Source organism: Protomyctophum parallelum (assembly GCF_964188405.1).
Source record: "Protomyctophum parallelum genome assembly, chromosome: 7".
NCBI lineage: Eukaryota > Metazoa > Chordata > Actinopteri > Myctophiformes > Myctophidae > Protomyctophum > Protomyctophum parallelum.
In genome coordinates, this window is record NC_139705.1 from 17,563,478 (window position 1) to 17,591,450 (window position 27,973).

At 41.8% G+C, this 27,973-nt stretch overlaps 1 protein-coding gene across 2 annotated transcripts; it reads left to right on the forward strand.

Annotated features, from left to right (window-relative positions):
- On the forward strand, window positions 1-27,887 carry nfascb (neurofascin homolog (chicken) b). Of its 2 annotated transcripts, XM_083768300.1 has the most exons (27): window positions 1-222; window positions 3,381-3,498; window positions 3,864-3,969; window positions 6,935-7,125; window positions 7,536-7,658; window positions 8,439-8,657; window positions 9,941-10,052; window positions 11,142-11,329; window positions 12,076-12,207; window positions 12,928-13,071; window positions 13,306-13,417; window positions 14,005-14,168; window positions 15,032-15,179; window positions 15,717-15,841; window positions 16,393-16,494; window positions 17,015-17,212; window positions 17,467-17,537; window positions 18,163-18,385; window positions 18,803-18,918; window positions 20,381-20,591; window positions 20,823-20,945; window positions 21,942-22,115; window positions 23,785-23,916; window positions 24,353-24,425; window positions 24,882-24,893; window positions 25,191-25,226; window positions 26,763-27,887. In XM_083768300.1, exons 2-27 carry the CDS (start codon window positions 3,423-3,425, stop codon window positions 26,992-26,994), a joined length of 3,543 nt encoding a protein of 1,180 aa, XP_083624426.1. In that variant the 5' UTR covers window positions 1-222; window positions 3,381-3,422; the 3' UTR covers window positions 26,995-27,887. The 2 variants fall into 2 exon arrangements, with proteins under 2 accessions (XP_083624426.1, XP_083624427.1); XM_083768301.1 differs by lacking the exons at window positions 1-222; window positions 3,381-3,498; window positions 3,864-3,969; window positions 6,935-7,125; window positions 7,536-7,658 and adding an exon at window positions 7,718-7,735.
- Window positions 27,888-27,973: the final 86 nt, after the last annotated feature.

The following is a 27,973-nucleotide window of genomic DNA, read 5'->3' on the forward strand; positions in this document are numbered from 1 at the left end:
CCAAGGACTAAAGAGTTAATGAGACTACCGCGTTAATTAATTTGCTTATAATAAACACTCTAGAACCAAGGACTAAAGAGTTGATGAGACTACAGCATTAATTAATTTATAATAAACAAGGACATTCCCTGGATGAACACATTTTGAAATTATCGATGGAAATGTGGAAATATCAGGAGATGAGGGAGAGATATTCCTGATTTGACACCACATGAGAAAAAGGTAATGGCTGTATATTATAATTATAATAAAAATGTAACTGTATATGGATTTATGCAGAATTTGAACTTGGATGTGAGATTAATTTCAGTGGATGTGATACAGATCTAGTTTAATAATGTGACTATATGTTGATACAGATTAATTTCAGTGGATGTGATGCAGATTTGATATAGTTTAATAATGTGATTCTTGATACATAGTTTGATACAGAGATTAGATGTCAGTGCATGTGATCAGTACATATACTTAAGTACTGTACTTAAGTAAAACTTTGAGGTATTTGTACTTTATTTGAGTATTTCCACTTTCCAATACTTTCACTTCTATTCTATTACATCACAGATCCAAATATTGTACTTTTACTCTGATACATTTATTTGGAAACTCGAGTTACTAGTTACTTTGTAGAATTTGATTATTATTACGAAACATACATAACCACTTCAGCCCTAATGGGGCACTTTCACTTTTGGTACTATAAGTTGCCAATATTTTTGTACTTTGTCTCAAGTACATTTTGAATTTCTAACTTTTGCTTGTAACAAAGTATTTCTATATTGCAGTATTGATACTTTTTCTTAAGTAGCCTAAAACAATTGAGTACTTTTCCCAACACCGATCATGTGCTACTGGATGAGTTGTATTGTTTGTGTGTGTGTGTGTGTGTGTGTGTGTGTGTGTGTGTGTGTGTGTGTGTGTGTGTGTGTGTGTGTGTGTGTGTGTGTGTGTGTGTGTGTGTGTGTGTGTGTGTGTGTGTGTGTGTGTACGCGCGTGGTATTGTATTGTGTGTAAAATGACAAAAGAACCTTGTTAAGTGGTTTGTTAGATGTTGTGAACTTTGTGGGAGAGACTTCATGGCTGCTGTGCTGCTGTGCGTGTGCATGCGTGCATGCGTGTGTGTGTGTGTGTGTGTATGTGCGCACTAACACAAATCTTCACCATCCTCCCTTACATTAACAATCCCTCCACTCACCTGCTGGCTATGACCAGCTCTGTCGGAGGGAGGTGCTGGATAGCTTTCGTTTTCTGTTTTCTTCTATTGTTTTTAGTCTCTGCTGTACAGATTATTTTCTGAATGTGAAAAAACCCCACTTAAATGGGTCTAATCTGGTAGAAGCACAATAAGGAATATTCTTTCAGAAGGCAGCATCGCGGGACATGGCCAGAACCAGAATTGTTTTTTAGGGGGTCACCAGCCCAAAAGCTTGAGAACCCCAGATCTACTGTGTGGTTGTCATGGCTGCCAGTTCCCACCTGACATCGTGTGAGAGTTCAGACTGAACCAGATCGTACTGAATAACTGCCAGCTTGCAGCTTCAGACTATAGGACTCAAGTCTAAGACATACAGGTCACCGGCTGAATCTCTTCCTTCAAAGATACGATCTCCCACCATGCAACAGCACTACAAAAAAGTCAGAAATGGGCCCTTGGGCTCAACCTTCTTCCAGGAGAAGCTCTCTGGACTGAATTTCCACAGATCATTGAACTTCTGGTTAGCGTTGCAACCTTATAGTATATATATTTATAGAGAAGGCACCCAGAGGAAATCTTGAGGCGAAATGGACATAGTGGCCGAATGAAGGTATTGCAGCCTGGCCCCAAACACATGAACGCGCTGTCCGTTGACTATCATTGTACACGTTCACGACGGACGACGCTCGTGCGCGTTCAACGGCAGCACGTTCATGTGTTTGGGGCCACTCACTATTACAATCCGTCCCAGAATGCACTCTGTTCCTACCAGGAAGGAGGAGTGAATCCGCCTCATGCGCTTTTGAGCAACTCAATGCAAGTGGATGGGAGGAGAACTCGGGTGTCTTCTCTATAGATATATATACTCTATGGTTGCAACCACCAAATATGTACAGCTCTCCATTGTAGGCAAAGGCTGAATGATAGCAGCATCCCTCTAAGGCCCTTAAAACTAGGCTCCAGACTACCCAAAACAAACTGGTCAGGCTACTACTTGGCCTCACTCCCCGAACCCACCTCACCCCTGCCCACTTTGACAGGCTGGAATGGCTTAGGGTTGACGACAGAGTACAGCATCTTGCAATGGGTCTGGTCCACAAGATTCGATACACCACCAAGATACCCATGTACCTGTCTAAATACTTCCTTAATGTCAACGAAGTCCACACCCACAACAAAATTTGAATCCCCCACCCACCCCTTTTCCCTCTCAATGTATACAGTATGTTTCTTTTCCCTTTTTACCTCCTCTATGATGATTTCCTGTTTTGACTATGGTTATGTATATTCGTACGTCTCTAATTGTTTTGATTAATTGAAAATGGTGGGCCCTATTGTAAACAAGTGTAATGCTTTATGGTGTCGTCCACTCACAGTTAACAGTTGTTGTATTGAGTTGTACTTGAAATGTACTGTAATTCTGCAAACTGTTCAATCAATCAATCAATCAATCAATCTTCTGGAAGAAGCTGTGCAGAAGGCGTGTTTAGCCAGAGGTTGGTCTATGTGTCAAACACTCAATGTTGTAAATTCTGATGCCGCCTGCATGTAGCTCCCAAATACAAACATCTTTGTCCCGATGATGGTGGCAGAGTGACCACATGAAACATGTGGTTAAGTGCTTCTGGTGTTAAGTAAAGACCAGACCATTGCGGAGGTGTCCAACTTGTACATTCATACAAGTCATTAGTCTACTGTAAAGTCAGGCTGCTGTATCCTCCATGGAGAAACATGATCTTCCCCAAGACACAGGCTGAGTGGTCCTTCCTCGCCTCTGGGACAGTCCCATCAACCCTGGGTTTGAACCATCTGTGGGCGTCGACATCAAATGCATAAAGCACATTGTAGAACTCCCATGCCCAATGCCCCATGCCTCCCCGGATGTAGATGACATCTTCTACCAGCACTGTGTGTGTGTGTGTGTGTGGCGAGACTCCATGTTGATGTCGGTGATAAAGTACCTTTAAAGTTACCTTTAGAGGAGCTGTTCTCGCATTGAGGTCACCGCAAAGTATAATTTATAGTATATATAGTCATATTGTTTCAACTTGCATATGGAGCAGGCAGCAGACCAATAATATTGTTTTAATTTGCATACAGGAGCAGGCAGCAGGCCAATAATATTGTTTTAATTTGCATACAGGAGCAGGCAGCAGGCCAATGAAATGTATTAATTTGCATACAGGAGCAGGCAGTAGAACAAAGCAATCGATGCACAGCAGTAAAGATGGAGGCGCTGTTCAGAGCAGCTGTGATGGTTCTGTTCTGGCATCATGTCTGTGGCCTCGATGTACCTCTGGAAAGTAAGTACTCTATTGTATACTCTATGTCTATGTCTTACATATAAAGGTTAAAAATCACACACACACAAAGCCAGGCATTGGATGGGCTAGTGTTACTCAAAAATATGTAATTTAGCCAGATGCCAGATCCATTTGTTTATCTGGTATGCTATAGTTTCAATGTACAGATTATCATTTGTATAGTCAGTGTATTGTTTAGACTGAACCTAGGTTCTTGGTTTACCAGTGATCGTAGTTTACTAAGACACTACACCATATCTCTGCATTCTATGTATGGGTTTACATTGTTTATTGTAAGCTACTGTGGATAGTAAATTGTAAAGTAATGTAATAATATAGTCATGCAAATGATTTATCTCCTCTAGTCAGACAACCTCCCACCATCTTCAGACAGTCTCCTAAGGACCACATCGTTGACCCTAAAGACACCATGGTGATAGAATGTGAAGCTAAAGGAAACCCTCTGCCAATGTAATTCAATTATTATCATTACCAGACTATAGTTATTGTCACACTCTCTTATTTTCCTTTTTGCGGAGTAACCTAGCTACCTAACTTCCGCTGTGATTGGCCGAGCTTTGCATAACGTTTGTAGTAGCAGTTTTACAATAGTTGTGGGCTCGCCACAGCGAGCACACAATAGTTATTGGCAGTCTATATTTATTTATTCTTATTTGTTTATTCCACCCTTTTTTTTGGCACCTAACTACTTCCGCATACTTTATACTAGAAATTTAGTTCAAACTTCAAACTGTTCAGCTCTTTGCAGTTATTTATGCTTGTTTTTTTTTTTTTACAAAGTTTTATACTTTTTATACTTTTTAACTTTTTAACTTTTTTTTACATTCTTTATAGTGAGAGTCGATGGAAGAAAGGTCCCATTTTTCACAGTTAACTTTTTTGAGCTCTTATTACTCCGTCATACTTTCACTTTGAAACTTCATTCAAACTTTATAATGTTCATCTATCTTTGAACTTTCATTGGTGAAAAAGTTGTTTTGAAAAAGTTTATACTTTTTAAAATATTTAACTTTATTTATAGTTTTTTCCTCCCATTGACAATGTATGGGATTTATCTCTAAATCAACCTCACTTTTGCAGCCTCATTACTCTGGCATACTTTGTCGTAGAAACGTGATTTAAACTTTAGAAAGCTCACACGACTCTGGACTTTTTCGTGGTTCAAACCGTATTCGAATACGTTAAACGTTTTTTCCGAAATCGCAGTTCAATCGCAGGCCGTTTCGCCTAATTAGTGCCAACTTAGAGTGCGGGCTTTTTTCACTAGAGTGCGTAGAACAGAAAATCTTTCCTTGAAAATTTACCAAACAAATTGCCGTCCCGGCCAAGATATTCACTTTACACGCATGTCCTTTGGTCATTTTGTAGCCACACATGTCCTCTTTCACACAATGTGACCACCAAAACACAGAGACATACAGAATGTGAACTACGGCCTTTTAAGTGACACAAATACAGTCAATCTGCTCATTGACATCCATTGTAGAAATCTTACGAGGAAATTATTGCGATGACAATTCTTAACTCGCTCTTATAACCACATTTTCGATCGTACCAACACCACAATCGCACATGGTGTACCTCAATATCTCAGGCCACTCACAGCGAAAGAATTATTTGCATTCGACTTTTACTTTTTGCGATAGAGCAATTTGTTCGGGCATAGTTTCCCCCCATTCAGAACCATTGTAAAATAAGAGATCAAGTTGCGCGCCACTTGTTTGTCTTTTACACTTCCAAGGCTGAGACATATAAGGGCTTAATTACAGGGCTGAAATTAAAGTTACAAGATCTCAATGAGTTGCTCTGCGATACCTTGTGGGCTTGTAGGTCTGCTATTTGTGCAATTGGATGGCCTTTACACAGATAGATCAGATAGAGATGAAAAAGTATTTTCAAAAAAGTCTTTTCAAAAGTATTTTCAAAAAAGTATTTTCAAAAAAGTATTTTCAAAAAAGTATTTTCAAAAAAGTATTTTCAAAAAAGTATTTTAAAAAAAAAAATTCAAAAAAATTAAAAAAATTAAAGAAAAATTAAAAAATTAAAAAAATTAAAAAAAATTAAAAAAAAATAAAAAAATGAAAAAAAATGAAAAAAATTTAAAAAAATGAAAAAATTGAAAAAAAATTAAAAAATTGAAAAAAATTAAAAAAATTGAAAAAAATGAAAACTTAAAAAAAAAAAATTCTTTTTTACTTAAAAACAAAAAACTTCAATTTTTTAGATTTTTTTTTTTTTTTTACATTTAAAGAAAAACTTTAAAAACACTTCTACAACTTCCACATACTTTATTCTGCTTAAACTATAGTTTTTACACATTTTCATACTTTTTTTAACTTTTACTTCAGCTTTAATGCATTTTCTACTTTTCTTTACAATATGCTACAGTCCCGAAATTTTGATTATAGATTTAGAACACCAATGGTAACACCATTACTCCGGTCCCCGAGTTTCAAACTTGACACGGCAATAACTTTATACAAAGCATTTTACGCGAGCCCACGCAGTTTCTACAGGAACTGCTTTCTAGTTTATAAAGACATGAATTCCCTTGCAGGGGCAGAAGGCCAAACTATTCAAGCGTTATAGAAATCTTCTAATTAAGGGGGGGCCTATGTAAGTGACTGCAGCACCACACTTTGCAATTTTTCAAAATTGCAACTTTTCTAGTTATTATTAGTAGTGTGGTTGCCGATAGGCAAACAGACAATTGTTATTGGTCATTTAGTTCTCTCCTCTGACTGGATGATGTTTACATGCCCCTGGCTATAATTGCCCGCACATGATTGGACACTATACAGTGACATCACAATATATGTGTATATATCCCGCCCTCTTCTAATTGGACAATATTCCTATAGAGGCAACTACACTCATAATTCCCCAGGATTTCATCTTTCTAGTTATAGAATGGTGCATTTATATAGCGCCTTTATCCAAGGCGCTTTACAGAGATTGTGCATTACATTCACCCATTCACACACACATTCATACACCGATGGCAGCAGAAACCATGCAAGGCACCAACTAGCACATCGGGAGCAATTAGGGGTTCAGTGTCTTGCTCAAGGACACTTAGGATAGTAACTCTGGGGGAGCCCGGGTTCGAACTGGCAACCTTACGGTTACCATCCAGGCACTCTACCCCTAAGCCACCGCCGCCCATAGTTATTATTACTAGTCCATACCTCCCTCCCTCCTCCCTCCCTCCTCCCTCTCTCCCCCTTGCTTTAACTCTTTCTCTTCCCCAGTTCTATTGGCTCATGTGGCGAACCCGTTATGCTCAGCTAATCACAGTGCGCAATCTCAATCTCAGGACGTCCACATATTTCGTCCTAAAATTTTGTCCTAAAATTTTGAGGACACATCTTGAGGACGCAATCTCTAGAATGATTAGTTAAGATTATTGTTACAGATTCTCATGGAGGCGTAACGGGCGATACTTCAACGTGGCACGTGACCCTCAGACGTCGATGAGGAGAAGGTCTGGAACGTTAGACATCTACGCCTGGAACAACCCTGATGAATACGAAGCTGAATATCAATGCATCGCGTCTAATGAGCATGGATCTGCTTATACACACAAGATCATCCTGAGACTATCCAGTAAGTTATTATAAATCATCAGTGTGGTTGGCCACAGGACAACCACACTATTGTTATTGTCAGTTGTTTCTAGAGTAAATTCTGATGTCATGTGGGTCTATGGGGTTTTCTATTATTACTGTATGTCATCATGCTGATGCCATAATAATTTATGGTATCAGACTCTGTGAGGGAGTGGCCATGGTACTATAGGGGCCACTCTCACACATTTGCTTGAGCTGGCAACGTCTTGAAATTCACAGTCATGCACATGTCGTTCAGATAGTGGCAGACCTGGTTATACATCACTGACATGGACACTAGCTCGTCAAACTGGGTGTAGTTGAAATGTAAACGTTTGATAATCATCATTGTTATGCTGAAAAACTGTTTTGAATCAACAGTTTCATACAACATTTAATTGTTTCCAGGACCACCACTGTGGCCCAGAGAGATCCTAGAACCAGTGGTGGTCAGTGCAGGTGTACCTCTTGTTCTGAAATGTGAGCCTCCTCCTGGACCCCCGAGACCAGAGACCTACTGGATGAATAGCTGTAAGTAGTACCCTAATATATACCCTCATACCCTAATACCCTAAACCAGAGACCAGAGACCTACTGGATGAATAGCTGTAAGTACAGTATACACCCCAATACACCCAAATGAGAGTGTAAAATGAAACCAAATGACCCGTATCTATAGGGTTCCATTTGGTTACCAACACTCCATCATTTAGCTGGGGACCACCTGGAACCCCCTCAAGGATCACTGGTTGAAAACCACTGCCCTAATACCATAAACCCTAATACCCTGACCCTGATCTAATACCTTACCCCCTAAGGTATTAGGTGGTGCCGAAGGGTATTAGGCGGTGCCGAAGGGTTGGAACCCGTTGATAAATAATCGTTCGGTGGTGGGGTGACCACCGAACTACAACATGACGTCACGAGCCGCGGTGAAGAGCAAACCACCGCCACCGCTCCAGCCCTTCTCTCTGTTTTTACTCACCACCGCTCAACGTTATTTCACCAAAAATCCAGACTATGAATGAGCCTTTAGTCTGCTTGTCATGTTTCGGGGCTGACTGCTGGTGTAGGTCTAAATAAGCCAGAGACATTTGCCCGTCGCACATTTGAACTAGATACTACATTCTCAATCGCAACTCTCAATTCCTATACCAATCAATCAACTCCAAAACAAAGCTAGCGTAGAAATGCGGCTCCGGTGTTTCCACCATCCAGACTAAATTTCTCATTACAGGTTCCTATGCCTGGCATTTCAACTGGCCCATTCAGACTGCATTTCCCACAAAGCATTGATGTATGTCATTACAGGTTCCTACGCCAGGCCATTCAATTGGCCCATTCAGACTGCATTTCCCACAATGCAACCTGTCCGTCAGGACCGAAGGGTGTCTATGGGAGTGAATGGAGATCTGTACTTCTCCAACGTCCTGTTCAACGACTCTGTGAATGATTTCTGCTGCAACGCTCGCTTCCCTCACAGGAACGCTGTTCACCAGAAGAGACCCGTGGTGGTCAAAGTGCTCACCAGTAAGTTAGCTTGTAGATCTATTCTTTTTGGCAACTGTTTTTGTCAGGTGAAAGTGAAACCTGACTAATGAAAGCTTATGAAATGTAGACGACCTAGTCATAGTCACTCATACTGAATGCCTAGTCCTGATTGGCTGCCACACACGCAGCCTAAGCCAATGGGAGTGTAGTATGATAGCCCGCCTCCTATAAGCTATGCCACACGCACCGCGAAAGAGCTGATTTCCGCAGCGAGCAAGCTGTACGACCGCAGCCTTGAAGCGACAACAGCTGCTAATGTTATGAGCTGGAGAGCATGCAGGAAAGCCACAACAAAACACTTGAACCATGCACAGAACGTCGGAAATGAACACAAACAACAGCCACAAGGTTGCGCCAGAGAAACCTACAGGTTACTAAAATCATATTAATAATAATAATAATAAAACAAAGACAAAAAGTGGGACAACGGAGACTCAGACAGCCTCTTTCACCTGACACTGTATGTAATCATTCCTTGTTTTGTTTTTGTTTATTTGTTCAGGCAAGACCACTCCATTTTTCAAGGACGCCTTGAGCACAACATGATCACAAGTTCACAACATATACAAAAACATTAACAGTAAAAACATCATAATGTAATCCTTCCTAAATGTCTCTAAAGAGACCAATCTATCCTACATTTCTCTATAGAGAACAATCTATCCTGGAGTTTGTTCCATTTGTCTGGAGCATAGAAGATGGTCAATGTTCATTCATGGAGTGATGAATCTAATGTGTGTGAGCATGTCTGATATGTGATATCCTGTATTACATTTTAATGTGTGTGATGTCCTCGAGTTTTACATTTTAAGTACCATCAGGAACAAGCCGTAACACTAATTGTTTTGCTTAAAAGATCACTTAATTCACTAATTTTCAACCTAAAAACCTAGTTCATGTAATTGGTCCTCATAAAATGTACGTTCATGATTAATTACTCAATCAATCAATTGTACCACTCACTTTCCCCACTAGCAGCAGTAACCTTGTGTATTAATTATGACAAACTAATGGATATATGCAACCTGCTATTTTTATTTCAGACAATCCCCTAAAATGACTCAACATTTTTCTCCACATTGTGGTGTGGTTGTGGTGAGTGTTGTGCTCCTTATGCGTTTTTCTTTCTTTTTTTTCTTTTTAAAACTTGCTTCGCTCAAATAATCACACTCTGCTTGTGCTGATTTACTATTTGTTATCATTTGTCAGGAACCTTTGTTGACATTGCTGAATTGTGCATGCTGTGGTGGTTGTCTCTCCAGTGCGCTCCATAGCGGAGGCTGCCCCCACCTGGTTGTCCCCTAAAGGTGCATCCAGCAACATCCTGGTTCTTCAGGGAGAGGAGCTACTGCTGGAATGCATCGCAGCAGGAGTGTGAGTTTTTGAGAGGTTAAGGTTAGCTTTAGGCATAGTTTGAGAGGTTACGGTTAGGTTTAGGCATAGGAGGCCTTTGCTATTTTTCATCAGTTTCAATTGAAACGGGCCTCCACCCTAGGGGGCTCGCCCCCCCCCCCCCCCCCCCCCCACCCTTGCACCCCCCCCCCCACCCTCGCCCTGTCTCTCTCGCTCACTCGCTGCCTTGCTCTCTCCCACGCTGTTAAGTTAGACCTATTTGCCGTTATTAATCTGGGTAAAATGTGCAGCATTGGGAGGTAAAGGGGAGACACTTTATTGTGAAGGGACGACAGGATGAGGGGAGTTGATGGGGTTGGGGGAGTGATGGGGGGGATATGGGGGCGATTAGGTTTAAGGTTATGTTTAGGCGTAGTTGCAAAAGCACAACAAAATAATTCCACCGTGGAAGTGAAGCCTCCTCCCTACTTCCGTTTTGTCTTTACAGTCACACAAATGTATCCGTATATAAAAATCATCTAAGCATATACAGCTTGCTGCTTAGCAGAAATTGAAATTAATAAAATAGTTTTTTTTAAATGGCTAGCATCTCCCTTAGAGATTGGGTGAGAAGTTCAGTTACGAGAGAGAGACTCGTCCCACTGGGAGGAGAGCCCAGGGCAGACCAATGCGCAGTTGGATGAATCACATCAACTCAGTGGCCTTGGAATGCCTCGGGATCCCCCAGGCGAAAGTTACTAATGTTGCTCTGGAGAGGGAAGTCTCGAGCTCTCTGGTGAAGCTGTTTCCCCCGCAACCCAACTACAGATAAGCGGTTGAAGATGGATGGATGGATGGATATTTTAAAATATATATTTTGTGAACCGAAATGCCAGCTTCCTGTCTCGGATTTTCGGGAGGAGGTTGTAGTTCCAGACGCTATTCGGAGATTGTGGAATAGTTGTCTGGCTATATACGCGAGTAGGATTAGCTTAACCCTCAAGGAAAATCAAGGAAAGACTTTGAAACGGCCATGTGGTGTCTGGACAACGTTTGTGTCAGAAAGCTTTGAGAGATTTCTCCTCGCTGCTGTGAATGACCTTGTGGATGACCTTTGCACCTCGCATACAGGCCCACTCCTCGCATCAGCTGGCTGAAAGACGGAGAGCCCCTAGAGGTGACGCCAAGGATGAAAGTGAAAAACTACAACAAGATGATTCAGATCCCCAGATCTTCGTTCGACGACCAGGGTGAATACACCTGCACCGCTACCAACAAACTACGATACATCGAACACACCATCACTGTCCGGGTGAAAGGTCAGTTATAAACTACCGCACGCACACATGCACGCGCACACACGCGCACACACACACACACACACACACACACACACAGTATCATGTATCAGTGGTGGAAAGTAACTAAGTATACAAGTACAATTTTGAGGTATTTGTACTTTACTTGAGTATTTCCAGTTTCCAATACTTCTACTCCACTACGTCTCAGAGACAAATATTGTACTTTTACTCCACTACATTTATTTGAAAGCTGTAGATTTGGAATATTATTACAAAAACATACATTAACCATGCACTTCAGCCCTATATACAGTATGTACATTTCAGCAATTTGAAAATAGCTGATCTACAAGCTCACTATGCGTCGTGACACATGTGTGACACATTGTGAGCTGCTATTTAAAAAAACAACAAGATATGCACATGCACACGCTCTACAGTGGGGGGACAAGCAACAGGCCAACAGCACACGCACCAAGGCACGCCCTGCTCAATCCTGATTGGAGGAAGGCCCCCTCTATCCTGATTGGATGAAGGCCCACCACCAAAACCGAAACTAGGTTTTTTTTTTACCCCTGCGGTTCACTGGGGATGGGGGGGAACTAATTATATTGTCAGCACACTCTATAGTAGGCAGGATTATCACAAAAAAAGAAAAAAAATGTTCTATTTGAATTAAGTGAAATCACTGAATATACCTTTAAGTAAAGAATGTGAGTACTTTTCCCACCACTGCTATACTGTATAATGACATGTACTTCCAGCTTCTCCGTTCTGGTTGGAGAAACCTACAGATCTAGTTTTGGCTCCGGAGGAAAGCGGTCGTTTAACGTGCCGTTCTGATGGGGTTCCTCGACCTTCCATTCGCTGGTTCATCAACGGAGAGCCAATCGAAAGTAAGTATTTCAATTATGTATTTATTGTGGGCTTGAGTAGCGAGTCCACTATTGTTATCATAAATCCCATCTGGGCTGTGACGTAATGTGGGTCAACCAATAGGAAGACAGAAGGAGGGGGGCTGTTGCGTAATTTGATTCTACGTCCGAGCATAGACATGGTAACACCCCGCCTGCCTGATTGGCCGCTTGCCCCCATGGTCTCACCAGACTGTCCTCTGAGACACGAGGTTACTCCGTGGTGGGAAATAATACAAGGGAATGAGAGCTTGGCACATGCGACAGTACTTAACACTCACAACGCAAAGACGCTTCATAACCCGCCAGATGGCGGGTTAAGATTTTACCCCGAAGGTCGCCATACCCGTCATACGGCGGGTTAGAACGTTTATATCAATTCCAAGCAGCCGAAGCTCAACACTAACCTTTTGTGCTGTCCAGGCTGCTATACAGCCCCTATACCTTCTTCCCATCATGAGGATCATTGCGCGCGCACCCCATAAGGATCCACTCATTGTCTTTCTTTGCCGCTTGTTTTCTCGGAAAAAATTTGTTGTTTGGAATTAGGGTTTCAGAGGCTTGCTCAAGGACACTTTGACACTAACTCTGGGGGAGCCCGGGTTCGAACTGGCCCTGAGCCACCGCCGCCCCCGCCAGCCGGGGTATTACCCAGTAAGGCTTTAATATTTATAAATATTGTAATGTGTGTTCTCCGTACAGCTGCCATGGCCCACCCCAGCCGCCAGGTGTCTGGGGACACGGTGACGTTTCGTGGGGCGACGCTAGAGAACACTGCAGTGTACCAATGCAACGCTTCCAACCCGTTCGGATACCTGCTGGCCAACGCCTTTGTCAACGTGCTACGTAAGTGGTTAACGTCTAACTCTGTGGACTGTCTGGTCCTATCCCGTTTGTACTGTGTGCAAAAGGTAACTGTGTGCAGTCTGAACTACAAGTATCCATGAGTTCACAATAACACAACAGAAAACAAAAGCATTTTAACCATATAGTCTTATAGATATGATGCACTTATATATTTGATAAAGCGAAGGTACATTGATACAGTATATGGTCATCAATGATACATTTATATTTTAGATTCAACCCCTCGTATCCTCGGCCCTCTGGTGGAGCATGTGAAGCTAGTGGAAGGAACTCGTATCTTCTTAGACTGTCGCTACTTTGGTTCGCCGGTTCCTGAGCTACGGTGGTGAGAACATTACCTACACAGCATGACCTATACTTTATACAGAGTTACGATGGTGAAAATGACCTGTTAAACTTTATACCGCGTTAAACTCTGTTAAACCTAACTTTATACTGAGTCACAATGGTGAGAACATTACCTACCTTTACCTACACATACCTATACTTTAGCTCAGTCGGTAGAGCACTCGCCTTTCGATCGCAAGGTCATGGGTTTGATCCCGAGCACCGCCAACTCAGCGTATGAGTAGCATGGCTTGAAGTCGTGTCGGAAAGTACTGGGAGCTGATGGTAGGTGTTGCGCTCCACCTCAGCAATCCATCTCCCAGGCGTCTAGCGCATTGTGAAACGGGATTAGACTCCCGCACCCTGGCTGATACCCTGACTTACTTAACAATACTTTATACTGAGCCACGATGGTGGATGGAATGACCCATTAAACTTTATACCGAGTTACATTCTGTTAAACCTAACTTTGTACTGAGCTACGATGGTGTGTGTGTATGTCTGTGCGTGCGTGTGTGTGTTTCTGCACGTGCGCGCGCGCGTGTGTGTGTGTGTCTGTGCATGCGTGCCCGCCCGTCCACACAGGTCCAAGTATGGCCAGGGGAACCTGGACGGGAGTCGGTATAAGTTTCATGAAAACGGCACTCTGGAGATCAAACGTCTGCGTTCAGACGATGAGGGAACGTACGTCTGTGTGGTCAGCAACGTAGCTGGACGAGATGAGAGCCAAGTCCGAGTGGAAGTCAAAGGTCAAGCATTGTGTTTTCAAACAGAAATTATATTATATTATATTATATTAATAATAATAGTTGATTTAAGTCATCTAAAATACATATTGGCGAGCCTTGATGGTGTCTCTTCTCCACTAGTCCCTCCCTAGTCTAGTTTCTATTTAGTTTTAGTAATCATAGCTTAGTTTTTATTTAGTTTGTCAGTGACAAAAGGTAGTCAACCAACATTTTTACCCAGAGTTTTAGTAGACAAAATGATCAACTGTAATGTTTATGGGGCTATTACCCCACAGAGCTCACGTGCAGTGAACTGTAGTGTGTCTTTTCCCACAGTGAACTGCTAGCCTGGTTTCCAGCCTGATTCGCTGCATTTATTGAATGATGAGGGGACACGGCATGGCACCAGCAGTAGCTGTGCATTGATACGTCAAACTGGTGTTTTTGTCCCAACCCACACCACAGCCAAGCAGAAGCCTTGGATCGATTACCTTGGAGAAAGGAGACTTCAGACTGAGTAGCGATGTGACAAAACAAATTCACAGAATGGAGCGAATCAGGCTGGAACCCAGGCTAGTGAACTGTAGTGTTTATATGGGTCTTTCCCCACAGTGAACTGTAGTGTCCCCCCACCCCCACAGAGCCCACAGTGAACTGTAGTGTTTATATGGGTCTTTCCCCACAGTGAACTGTAGTGTCCCCCCACCCCCACAGAGCCCACAGTGAACTGTAGTGTTTATATGGGTCTTTCCCCACAGTGAACTGTAGTGTCCCCCCACCCCCACAGAGCCCACAGTGAACTGTAGTGTTTATATGGGTCTTCCCCACAGTGTCCCCCCACCCCCACAGAGCCCACAGTGAACTGTAGTGTATTTCCCCCACAGAGCCCACATTGATCGTTAAGAGGCCTCAGAACACGAGGGTCGTGCGGGGAACAGATGTGCGGCTGGAATGCAGCGTAACGTCTGATGCCACGACAACCGTTTCCACCAGCTGGATGAAGAACAAAAATCTGGTCAGCACTGGATGGAGGTGACACACTTTTAATAATGATAATTAAGTGTGCCTGCCATGTAATGGGAAAACACTTGTAATTGTAATCTGCCATTAATATTCTTCCTGCTAAATTCGACACTTACAGTAATAGCGCCCGCACGGTTGACACAACCCCCGCAATATATACATTAAACATGAGCCTCGGCCGGGACAAAGTGTGCGATACACTTTACCACGGCGACGCAAGAAACACAAAAAAACTGAAAACATCACCTCACTTCGCCACAGTGCATACTGTAAAACACGATTTAAATGTGAAACAGCGTGAGAACAGCGACTTTATCGTGTTTCAAACGGTATTCGGATATGTCAAATGTTTTTTCTGCAATCACAGTTAAAACTTTGGGACGAGAATGGTTAAGAAGTCAATCCCGCCACCGGATTGGGCTAAAACCATCCGCGTATATTGTATTATATTATTATGTTTCAGAATGTCTCCAGATGATGATGTGTGAACATAGTTATATTATTATTAATATATTGTATTATAATTTTATATTATATATATTTCAGGATCTCTCTGGATGACTCCAACCTGGTGATCACCAGTGTGAACAGAGCAGATGAAGGGAACTACACCTGCCTGGTGCAGACTGACATGGAGACCAAGTCTGCCTCTGCTCATCTCATTGTGATGGGTAGGAACTCTAAACCCTAAACCCTGACCGCCCTACCCTATAATGCTCGCCTCATCATGATGGGTAGAAGCCCTAACCCTAAACCCTAACCCATTTTGGGCCAAAGCTGCTTTCCGTTTCTCATTGCGCAAGAAGCATTCATGTGCAAAAGTTGGTATCTTCCGGCACCATGCAGCCTTATCCCTAAATGGCGAATGCATTTATATAGCGCTTTTCTCCAAGGCGCTTTCCATTACAATGTACTTCACATTCACACACCGATGGCGGAGGAAACCATGCAAGGCACCAACCTGTTCATCGAGAGCAGTTGGGGGTTCCGCGTCTTGCTCAAGGACACAGAAGAGAGAATCGAACGTGGGACCTTCACATTCCAAGACGGACACTATACCTCCTGAGCCACTGCTGCCCCAATCCCTAAAACACCTGTGCTGATCATGTGTTGTTTTTAATTAATTAAATTAAATGTATTTAATTAATTAATTAATTAATTAGTGCATTGCAATTCTTTTTATCAAGTAATCAATCTACTGATCATGTGTTGTCTCTGTCAGATCGGCCGGACCCTCCCACCAGTCTGAAGCTCTCTGATCCTTTTGAACGCAGCGTACGACTGACCTGGATCCCAGGAGACGCCAACCACAGTCCTATTACAGGTAATACAGTCTGATCGCCCCTTTACCAACTCGCCCCGGGCGTACAGACGGCGGAACTGCGCAGCCATGGTGTTTCTAAAGTAACCTAAGTAAATTATGCTTAAACGGTTAAACCTAACCTTATTCCTAACCTTAACCTCAATAAAAATAAACAAACAAACAAAATAAAGAATACAAGAACCGCGGCATCGAGTGGTCGGTGTGAGGTCGGCGGAAAAATATCGTGGGGCGAGATGGTTTAGGGGCGACCGTACGTGATATCATTACAGTCTGAAACACCTGGATTATATATAACAAATCATTACTTATTTATTATGAACAGGTAACAGTTACGGACCCATAAGGGTCCACTTGGGCCTCTGGTGGTAAACCAGTGTATCTCATTTGCATTGCTATCCAATCACAGAGTACATAATGCTGTACGTTGCAGATGATTGGTTGTTGTTACAGTCCAATCACACAGACTACAAAGGCAGTACGATGAAGAAGATGATTGATTGTTGTTACTGTCCAATCACAGAGTTCCTAATTCAGTATGACGATGACGATTGGTTGCCGGGGAAGTGGAGGAACCTGTCGTCGTATCCGGGCAGTCTGAACTCGGTCATGTTGCAGCTAACGCCGTTCACATATTACGCGTTCAGAGTGACCGCCGTCAACGAAATCGGTCACAGTCGTCCCAGTCGAAGCTCCAGCCGCTTACAGACCAGTGGAGCACGTGAGTGGGATTGCTTATTAAAACTATAGGGTTGTGGGTTCCAATCCACGGTGCATTTGGCTTGGTCGAGCATCTATCTATACGATTACAATTGCCCTGCGTTCAGGGGAGGCAAGCTGGGCAGGTACGTAGGATACAACAGTATGTCCTCCTGTGTGTGGGGAGGAAATAATTGGCATAGAAAAGCATTGTAAACTAAAAGGTGTCCCCCTTATTGAAATGATAACTGTATTAACAGATGCTTTGTCTCACAGCTCCAGATGTGATTCCAAGGAACATCAAAGGAGTGGGAACATGGAGGAACAACATGGAGATCAGCTGGGAGGTAAAACATAATTACTTTATGGCCTCTGACCTACAGAGAATACCTGCGATGTTATGACTCTTATTATTCATTATTATAATTGATATGTTGTGGCCTCCAATACAGAGAGTGGAACGGTCCTGGTAGGCTGGAAGAGGAGATAATGTGTATATTAGAATGTATAAATGATACGGCGGCACAGCAGCATGTACAAGGTCTACTCTATTTCTACATACTATGCTATTATGCTATGTAAATTACATCATTTTAGACTTCGCATACGCCTGCAAGGTCGTAGAGGCTAGGGCAAGTTGGAGTCTGAAGAGATGAGCATTCAGACTACGGCGGAAGATTAGGAGTCAACTATAATTATTAACCAGACAGGGCCTTGTGGTTAGAATGTCGGGGTTCGATCCCAGGCCGGGTCATACCAAAGACTGTGAAAATGGGACCCAGTGGCTCCCTGCTTGGCACTCAGCATCAATGGTTTGGATTGGGGGTCAAATCAACTAATCAGATGATTCCCGGGCGCGGCACGGCTGCGGCTCACCGCTCCAAGAGATGGGTCAAATGTGGAGAACAAATTTCACTGAGGTAACGTGTGACAAATCGTGCGACTTTGACTTTGACTTTATTATGTTGTTAGCCTCTAACGTACAGAGAGTGGAACGGGCCTCATCTGAAGTACCTGGTCTGGTGGAAAAGGAAAGACTCCAGAGAGGAATGGAAGAACGCCACCACCAAGTGGCTCAGATATTACATCTACGACGCGGACACCTTCACGCCCTACGAGATCAAAGTACAGGCAGCCAATGACTTTGGTCTGGGTCCAGAGTCTCCTGTTATCACCGGATACTCTGGAGAGGACCGTAAGTCTGACCTACCTTACCAACTTTATTGGTTAATTTGGCCACATCTTGTCCAAAAAAAAACCTTTACTTTTCAGGAAATGGAGAAAATAACATGTTGAATTATTTGTGAGTTCAATTCTTTAGGTCTAGGACACAAGGGTAATGTGTAATTTTTCACTTGTTCTTTTACAGATTATGAAAGTACAGAATGTAAGCTTTCAAATGATCATTGTGTCATTCAATGAAATCATAAAGTATTTGAAGAAGATATGGCTTAAACTTGTTGAACCAGAATACGTAAAGACAATGCCCTGCAAAGATTCCACAGTTTGTAAAACGTCTGGATCTGGGGCCTAACATGGAAAAATGGGTGCTAACTACATTTTGTTGACAGATAAGCATGTGAAATACATTTCTATTCTCTGTGTATTTCAGGTCCTTCAGAAGCACCTCTCAACCTCAGGGTTGAAGACATAGAGAGCACCCAGGTCACAGTGCACTGGGACCCCGTGACCAGAACATCCCTGATGGGAGAACTGAAGGAATACAAGGTGATCAAGCAATCAATCACATTTATTGATTTATCTGTTCAATCAATTACGCTTATATACAAGGTGTTCGACTCACCATGCATTAGAGTCTATATTTGGTATACACATGGTTCAAACAAAATAAATAGTAGTGCTGTCCAGCGATTAAATATTTTAATCTCGATTAATCACATGATTTATCTAGTTAATCGCCTCATTAATCACAAATAAGTCATGCGTTTTTATCTGTTCACAATGTACCCTTTTCAAGTATTTTATAGCCATCCATCGTCAACTACTTATCCGTAGTCACAGGGACAACAGCTCCACCAGAGAGCTCCAGACTTCTCTCTCCAGAGCAACATTAGTTACTTCATTTTGGGGGATCCTGAGGCCATTTTGGAGATATAATCACTCCATCTGATCCTTGGTCTGACCGGGGGTCTCCTTCCAGTGGGACGTGCATCGAGGACCTCCCTAGGGAGACGCTCAAGAGGCATCTTTACCAGATGCCCGAACCACCTAAGCTGGCTCTTTTCCAAGCACAGAAGCAGTGGTTCTACTCCGAGTCTCTCTCGCGTGACTGACCTTCTCAACCTATCTCTAAGGGCAACCCGGTCTCACTAAAATACGGTGAAATAACACGGATTGGCAATTCCGTACCTACACTACTAGAAAACCTCAAAATTCATACATTATTACACTGAAATCCTCCCCATAGACCGTGACGGAGGGGTGCCATCTCAAGCGAACTTGAGCCACGAGAGCCTCCACCGAGCGAGCTAACGTGAGCAAGTTGCTGTGGCGAACGTTGTGAAGTTCGATTGAGCCGACTCAGCCCCATCCGAGTTGCAACCCAATAGCACAGTGTCTGGACAATCATTTTTATACAATAACCCAAACGTAAAACGTGCAAACGTACTCAAACTGTTGAAGCCTACTCAACTATAGGTCGGATTACTAGCTGACTGGCTTAATATGCAAGGCAGTTTGTCTCAGAGGCCTGTCTTTGATTATTTAAAGTCAAGGTGTCGTTGGCCTGTTTTACATGCCCTTAACAGAATTGTAAATATAATATCAACCCGATCTCACCCAAACAGTGAAATAACACAGATTGGCAATTCCATACATACACTACTAGTTAAAGCTATGCCTCTGTTGTGCAGTGTCGCAGTCAAAACAGTATTAGTACAATAGCTTTGCCTTCTGGCTCAGCTCTCTTTTCTACAGATCTACAAGCTCATAGCGCGCCACCGAGTGGCGCGCTACGAGCTTGTAGGTCTGCTATTTCTTTTTTTAATTGAAGAGCGACTGACATAGAAGACATTTGTAGAATCTGATCTCAGGTCAGAATGAAAATTGTCAGGATGTAGAAGACATTTTTAGAATCTGATCTCAGGTCACTCCTTCACCAGGGGCAATGTCTCATTCAAAGTTAAAATTTTACACTTCATTTCAAAAATATAGTTTTGTGTTTTTCCAGGTATATTATTGGAGAGACAGCAGTCAGGTCAGATGGCTGGGGGTCAGCAGGGGTTTGAAATCTAAGTCGTTTCCCTCGGAGGGTCCCGACACATCGGGGGTCTTAGAGGATCTGTTCTCCTACAGTAACTATAAGATGTACATCGTTGTGACCAACAACCGATACGAGGGTCCAGCCAGTAGTACCATCCAGTTCTCTACACTTGAAGGAGGTAGGTTTATTATTATTATTGTATTATAGACTAGTCACTCATTCATCCCCTGGGTCACAGAAGTATTTTCTCTATTGAAAATATAAACAAATCACCACGCTAGAGTCGACTCAGCGCCGCTCGAGTAAATGTCCCGATAGACAGAATGATAACTCATCATCGTCCCCTAGTCATGTGCTGAGTGTGTGTGTGTGTGTGTGTGTGTGTGTGTGTGCTTGCGTGCGTGTGCAGTTCCATCTGTTCCGAAGAACTTCAGGATCCAGCTCAGACATCTGGACACCATCTATGTGGACTGGAGTCTTCCTGCAGAACCTAATGGAGTCATCATAGGATACACCTTAAAGTACCAGACAGGTGACATTTATATCTCAAACACACTCTGAAATACACTCTACTATCAAGGTCCATTATTTATTCGGCATTTGAGCCATGGACAACCATTTGATGAGATTTAGGGCTATATCTTGCGCCACCCCTTAACCCTTATCCCTAAACTAATTTGCCATTTTTTACTATTTTAAAAATAGTAAAATAGTTCAAATAGCCGATCTACAACCTCACAATGTCTTGATGTAGATCGGCTAGTTGAATTATTTTTAAATGTTCTTTAAAATAGTAAAAAATGGCAAATTAGTTTAAGCATAAGGTATAAGGGTGGCACAAGATGGAGCCCTTAGCCTCTCAGACCCCCAAAAATAATATTTTGTTTGCCGTTGGATAAGATTTTGTCCACAATTAGTCCCTCCCTAACCCATCCTTGTACAATAGGCACGTTAGCAGCGAGGAGACAGGGCAAGCTGTCCTTCTCCCCCATAGAGATGTTTTCTCCATATAAATAATCATATAACATTATCCAACAATCAACTTTAACGACCGTCTGATGGGAGTTTTCATTTAATGCCATCACCTGGGTGGCTCAGTCATGTAACTTTCCCGACATTAAGCTGTGTATGTGTTCAACAACACAGCCATGCAAAATTACATTGACAGCTGGCGAAAGCTTGCCCATCATAGAAATGGTTGCTAAACTATTTGGATTGGCATTGGACAGTCGCTTTTTGGGGTGGGGTTAATTCTATGCTGTATTGATTTTGGTACCATAAGAGAGATAACAGGCAAACATTGATCAAGTAACAATTCTGTGTAGACTTAAGAATTACAATAAACAATAATTTAACTCGAGAGCGAAAAATGAAACGAAACAAATGGACCTGTATGGGTCCATAAAGATCTATGAGGGTCCATTTGGTTACCAACTCTCCATCATATCATTTAGCTGGGGACCACCTGGAACCTTGCACAATGTTACACGTGGCTACATTATGTTAACAGTGTTCTTCTTCTCCACAGTAAACGCGTCCAGGGGAGAGGAGATGCGTGTTGAAGAGTTTCCTCCCAATATCACCAGCTACACGTTGCGTCGCTACGACCGCTACACTCGCTACAGGTTCTCCCTGGCGGCTCGCACCCAAGAGGGCACTGGAGACTGGCACACTGAGGAGTCTCTGCACTATACCACAGAGGGTATTATTATTATTATGATTATTATTATGATTATGATTATTATTATTATAACCTGTGTGGAGGAGTCTCTGCACTATACCACCGAGGGTATTATTATTATTATTATGATTATTATGATTATGATTATTATTATTATAACCTGTGTGGAGGAGTCTCTGCACTATACCACAGAGGGTATGATTATTATTATGATTATTATGATTATTATTATGATTATTATTATTATAACCTGTGTGGAGGAGTCTCTGCACTATACCACCGAGGGTATTATTATTATTATGATTAATATTATTATTATTATGATTATTATTATGATTATTATTATTATAACCTGTGTGGAGGAGTCTCTGCACTATACCACAGAGGGTATTATTATTATTATTATGATTATTATGATTATGATTATTATTATTATAACCTGTGTGGAGGAGTCTCTGCACTATACCACCGAGGGTATTATTATTATTATGATTAATATTATTATTATTATGATTATTATTATTATAACCTGTGTGGAGGAGTCTCTGCACTATACCACCGAGGGTATTATTATTATTATGATTAATATTATTATTATTATGATTATTATTATTATAACCTGTGTGGAGGAGTCTCTGCACTATACCACCGAGGGTATTATTATTATTATGATTAATATTATTATTATTATGATTATTATTATGATTATTATTATTATAACCTGTGTGGAGGAGTCTCTGCACTATACCACAGAGGGTATTATTATTATTATGATTATTATTATTATTATTATGATTATTATTATTATAACCTGTGTGGAGGAGTCTCTGCACTATACCACCGAGGGTATTATTATTATTATTATGATTATGATTATTATGATTATTATTATTATAACCTGTGTGGAGGAGTCTCTGCACTATACCACAGAGGGTATTATTATTATTATTATGATTATTATGATTATGATTATTATTATTATAACCTGTGTGGAGGAGTCTCTGCACTATACCACAGAGGGTATGATTATTATTATGATTAATATTATTATAATAACTTGTGTGGAAGAGGATATACTTTAGCACATATTGGTGCTAAAGTATATCCTTACTGAGACCATCGCTTTGATGCGGCGGACATCCACACGTTAGTCATTTTATAGCAGCTAAATAAAAAGGCATTCAACATGTCTATCGTGCTCCAGATGTTCATTCAACATGTCTATCGTGCTCCAGATGTTCATCCAACATGTCTATCGTGCTCCAGATGTTCATTCAACATGTCTTGATGCATGATGATATATTATTTTAGTGCTGTACGATTAATCGAAAGAATATCGCGATTTAGATTCAGACGCCTATGTGATCTCAGCAAGAATCGTGCAGCACTAGTTGGATGTCCAATTAATTTTAGTTACCCGTATATTTTTGCAAGGAGAGAGAGACTTTAAGAGAGGTTTAAGTCAAGCACTTTGATGTTGTCTGTTTAAACTAAGCCACAGTAGTTGGTAACAGGTGGAGGTGCCACATTTCTACGGTACTAATGTTCAGCAAACTACAGACTAAAGACAAATTTTCATGGAAAAAAATGAGAATTGTGCGAGAATCATGATCTTAATTCTTGTGAGGGAAGATCGAGATTAACATTTGAGCAAGAATGGTGCAGCACTAATATATTGATGTATTTTCAGCGTATGCCAGAGACCAGGTGGACATCAGTACTCAAGGATGGTTCATCGGCATCATGTGTGCCATAGCCGTCATGGTTCTCATCCTGCTCATTGTGTGTTTCATCAAGAGGAGTCGAGGAGGGAAATATCCAGGTGAGAATCGATGTGTATTTTAGTATTTATAATCTAGAGAAAGCGAGTGGAGAGGTCGATGTCTGTCACTGTATGTACTCTTAGAATGGTACGGGTAACTCAGTCGGTATAGAGCTCTCACATTTGGACCACAAGTTCATGGGTTCGATCCCGGGCAAACGCCAACTCAGCATAGCATGGCTTGGGTGCGCAAAGTCGTGCACAAGTTCTTCGAGCTGATGGTAGGCGTGGCGCTCCACCTCAGCAATCCATCTCCCAGGGGTCTAGCGCATTGTAACAGGGACAGACTCCTGCGTGTTACCGGCTAATACCGACAATAAGCAACTCCCGACTTCTTAGAGCCTTTGATTATTGACAAACCAAGATGCATTATTGTGCAGAGACAACGGGTGTTCAGATCTCTTTTAAGGACAACAGCTTATTGTATCTCTTTCAGTTCGAGATAAAAAAGACATTTCTCTGGAACCAGTGGATGACATGAAGGACGAGGAAGGAACCTTTGACTATCGGTGAGTTTTACACAACAAAGAGTTGGATATAAACTATCAGTGGATTATATGAGGGACGGAAGCAACATCTGGCAGACCCTAGATGTCTATGATGTAAGAACTCATTATAGTGGAAGCAATGTCATAATGAATTATTCATAGCATAACAATCAGCAATGAATAAGTCATAATATAAAGATTATATTTAATATTGTATGCATGTAACTGTACATTATGAATGTATTGAGACACCTCTGCACAGCTAGCAGAGAAACACATTAAACTATAGTTATAACAATGACAAACATGTCCATATTGTGTGATAACTCAACGATTTAACCTAATTATGTTCTCATTTTGTCTCTCATCTATTCTCTTTGTATCTACTCTACCCTTCTCTTTCTCTCTATTCTATTCTTCTTTACCTAAATCAACCTTTCCTCTAAACTTCCATTCCTTCATTGGATATATCTCAAGGTCTCTGGAAAGGTATGCAAAGACTAAACATTGACTCTATTGACAAAACTGAAACCATATTTACACAGTATGGTATATATAATATATCTTTAATCATATTTTAATTATTCACACACAATATGAAGTGTGTTTTCATATTAGGTCATATTCATGAAGTTTGATGGTGCATGCAATTCATTTATATTATCATGTAAACAAACTATTAATATTGCAGTTTAATCACACACAATATGAAGCATATTTTCACATTGGTTATTGCCTGAAGTTTGATGGTGCAATTGTATTCTCATGCAAACAAACTATTTGCAGGTTAGCACGTGTGTCCACAATGCCCTACTCACGACGGTACGTATGAAATATTATAAATGTACACTTTTGTACTGTATGTATGTATAAAATATGATACAATATGTACGTTGTCCAGATATTGGCATGCAATACAGTTGACGCATGCAGATATTGTGGCTGCGCCCACTCTGTCTTGCTATTGGCTGGGCCATAACTCCAGTTCCCAGCATGCTATACGCCCCAAACTTGGTGGGTGGTCTTGCAGGACAGGCTATAATTGCTGAAGCCCCACCCCTGTCTACCCATTGGATGGGCTTTAAACAGCCATAACATCATGCTACAGGTGTCTCAAACTTGGTGGGTGCATGGTCACACAGACCTCCAATTTCATAAATAATGACCACTTCTATTCCAGTTTTTTTACTTCCTACTTCCAGTTTGTCTGAAACTTCACCAACACACTCTCTGAGGGATGTGGAGTTCAAGACGCAACCCGGAAGTGGACCCGTTCACTTCCAGATTTACTAGGAAGTGGTCGTAGAGGCGTCATTCAATAACCCGATAGGGTTGTGTAAAAACCCGCCCCCGCATGCCTCTGTGCTTCATGGTTACCATAGTCCAGACTGTCCTCCGAGGTGGAAAGTCTCAGTCTGGTGACACTGTCACTGACGCGATGTTTAATACTACGAGTCTGTGGTGGGAAATATTGCTCTGTGTTTGCTCCTAATTAAATAAAATAAGGCTATATGGGGCAACACAAAGAAACACGCATAACGAACTAAACCTAACCTTAAATCAATAACAAACACTAACTAATCCGGCCCAGGCTGTGGCGTAACCGTCTGGGCACCCGACTGGTAATCCAGTCGCAGTGTGCCGCGGGTTCGACTCCCGAGCCCGACACGGCCTTTACTGCATGTCATCCCCCCATCTCTCTCCCGTTTCCTGTCAGCCTACTGTCTGTCCCTTCAAAAACCAATAAAAGGCGTAAGCCGCAAAAGAATATCTTAAAAAAAAAAAAAAAAAAAAAACAACACTAACTAATCCTACCAAACATGGAAAAAATGGTTACATTATGATTGTGCCTAAGAAAACATTATTCTTTTTACAACTTAAGCATGCACTCAATGTAACATTATCACTACTGAGGCAGAGAAATATCTACAACTTGGGGTCTCCAAACCTTTAGAGTCCCAGAGGTTTGACACGGCAGCAGCACGGACAGCGTGTGCACGCAGTACAGACAGGCAGGGGCGGGGCTTCATACGCAACACAGTGAAACAGTGACATCTGCTGGCAAATCCCATTGACATATATGGGATTTGCAGTAAGTGATGTCACTTACTGCCGGCAAATCAGAGCAAATCAGAGCATCAGATCACAGAAAATCTACTGAATGTTAAAAGTTCATGTTTTTTGGGTGCAATTGAGATAAACCTAAAAAAAATAAGAACAATTCCAAAACCTTTTTTTTAATGTCACAATCCCTTTAAACAAAATATATATTTTACAGAGATTGAGTGCTCAATCCATGGGCTTGCATTAAAAGCCATGATGAATATAATGAAACATTTATAAACGTATATATTATAGAGAGGAGGAGAGGAGCATCCAGAGACCTGCGCTAGAGGCCATGATGATAAAACGGAGCGACAGCGACGACAGCCTGGTCGAGTACGGGGAGGGCGGAGACATCCAGTTCAATGAGGACGGCTCTTTCATTGGCCAGTACACAGGAAGCAGGCGGGATGTCAGGGAGGAGGCGGACTTTGGAGACAGTCTGGAGCTGCACTCTCCCATGAGTGCCATCTACAGCCTGGCATGAGAACTATGCAGCCTGGCTGGCGTAGCGTTTGAACCATCAACGCCTAAAAAAACCCACTCAAACCCTGACATGGGTACCCCAGGGGTCTGCACTTGGTCTATTAAGACATGCCCAGTAAAGGGCATTTATTTATATAAGATTATATGGGAGACTTATATTTTGGCAAGCCCACAAACAAAATTTACAGTGACATGTTCATGAAATTGCAATGAAAGTTGAAATTATGCATATTTTAAAAGTAGTATTTTGGAACTTTGTAATTGGAAGCATAAAGTATATTGTAGTCTTTATCTGTTGCCGGGACCTTATTGAGAAAACAAATCCATCATTTGTTTTTCCCATGTCAATTTGAGACCCCACCGTCACCTTCCCACCACCCCACTTGGGGGTCCTGAGCGACAGTTTGAGAAGCTGGTGTAACGTGTAACTCTGTGGACTGTCTGGTTTGATCCCGGCTGTACCACGTGCGCGTGCGCAAGAGCGAACTGTACACAGTATGAACTACTACAAGTATCCATGAGGTCAACAACACAACACGACACGACACAACACAACAGCATTTTAACAGAGTCTTATGGATATGATACACTTATATATATTTGATAAAGAGAAGGCTTTACATTTTGTAATTGTGTTCCTTGTATATAGTCGTGTGTGTGTGTGTGTGTGTGTGTGTGTGTGCGCGCGTGCGTGCGCACACATACGTGTGCGTGTGTACATATCCTACTAATGGAGATAGTGACAGTTTTATCATGTTGATATAAAGGAGACCATTATGTAACGACCATCTGAACTAAATCGCTTCTTTATTTTTCCATTTTACTTCATTTATTCTGCTTATTCTGTGTTTAGTCATCAACAGGATTCTAATTTGATCAGTTCTTTAATAAAATAACTACTCTAAACTACTCTAAGGTATGCCTGAAATCTGTTGAAAATACTCCATGAATCTGTCATAAGGTATAAACCTTGTATGTCC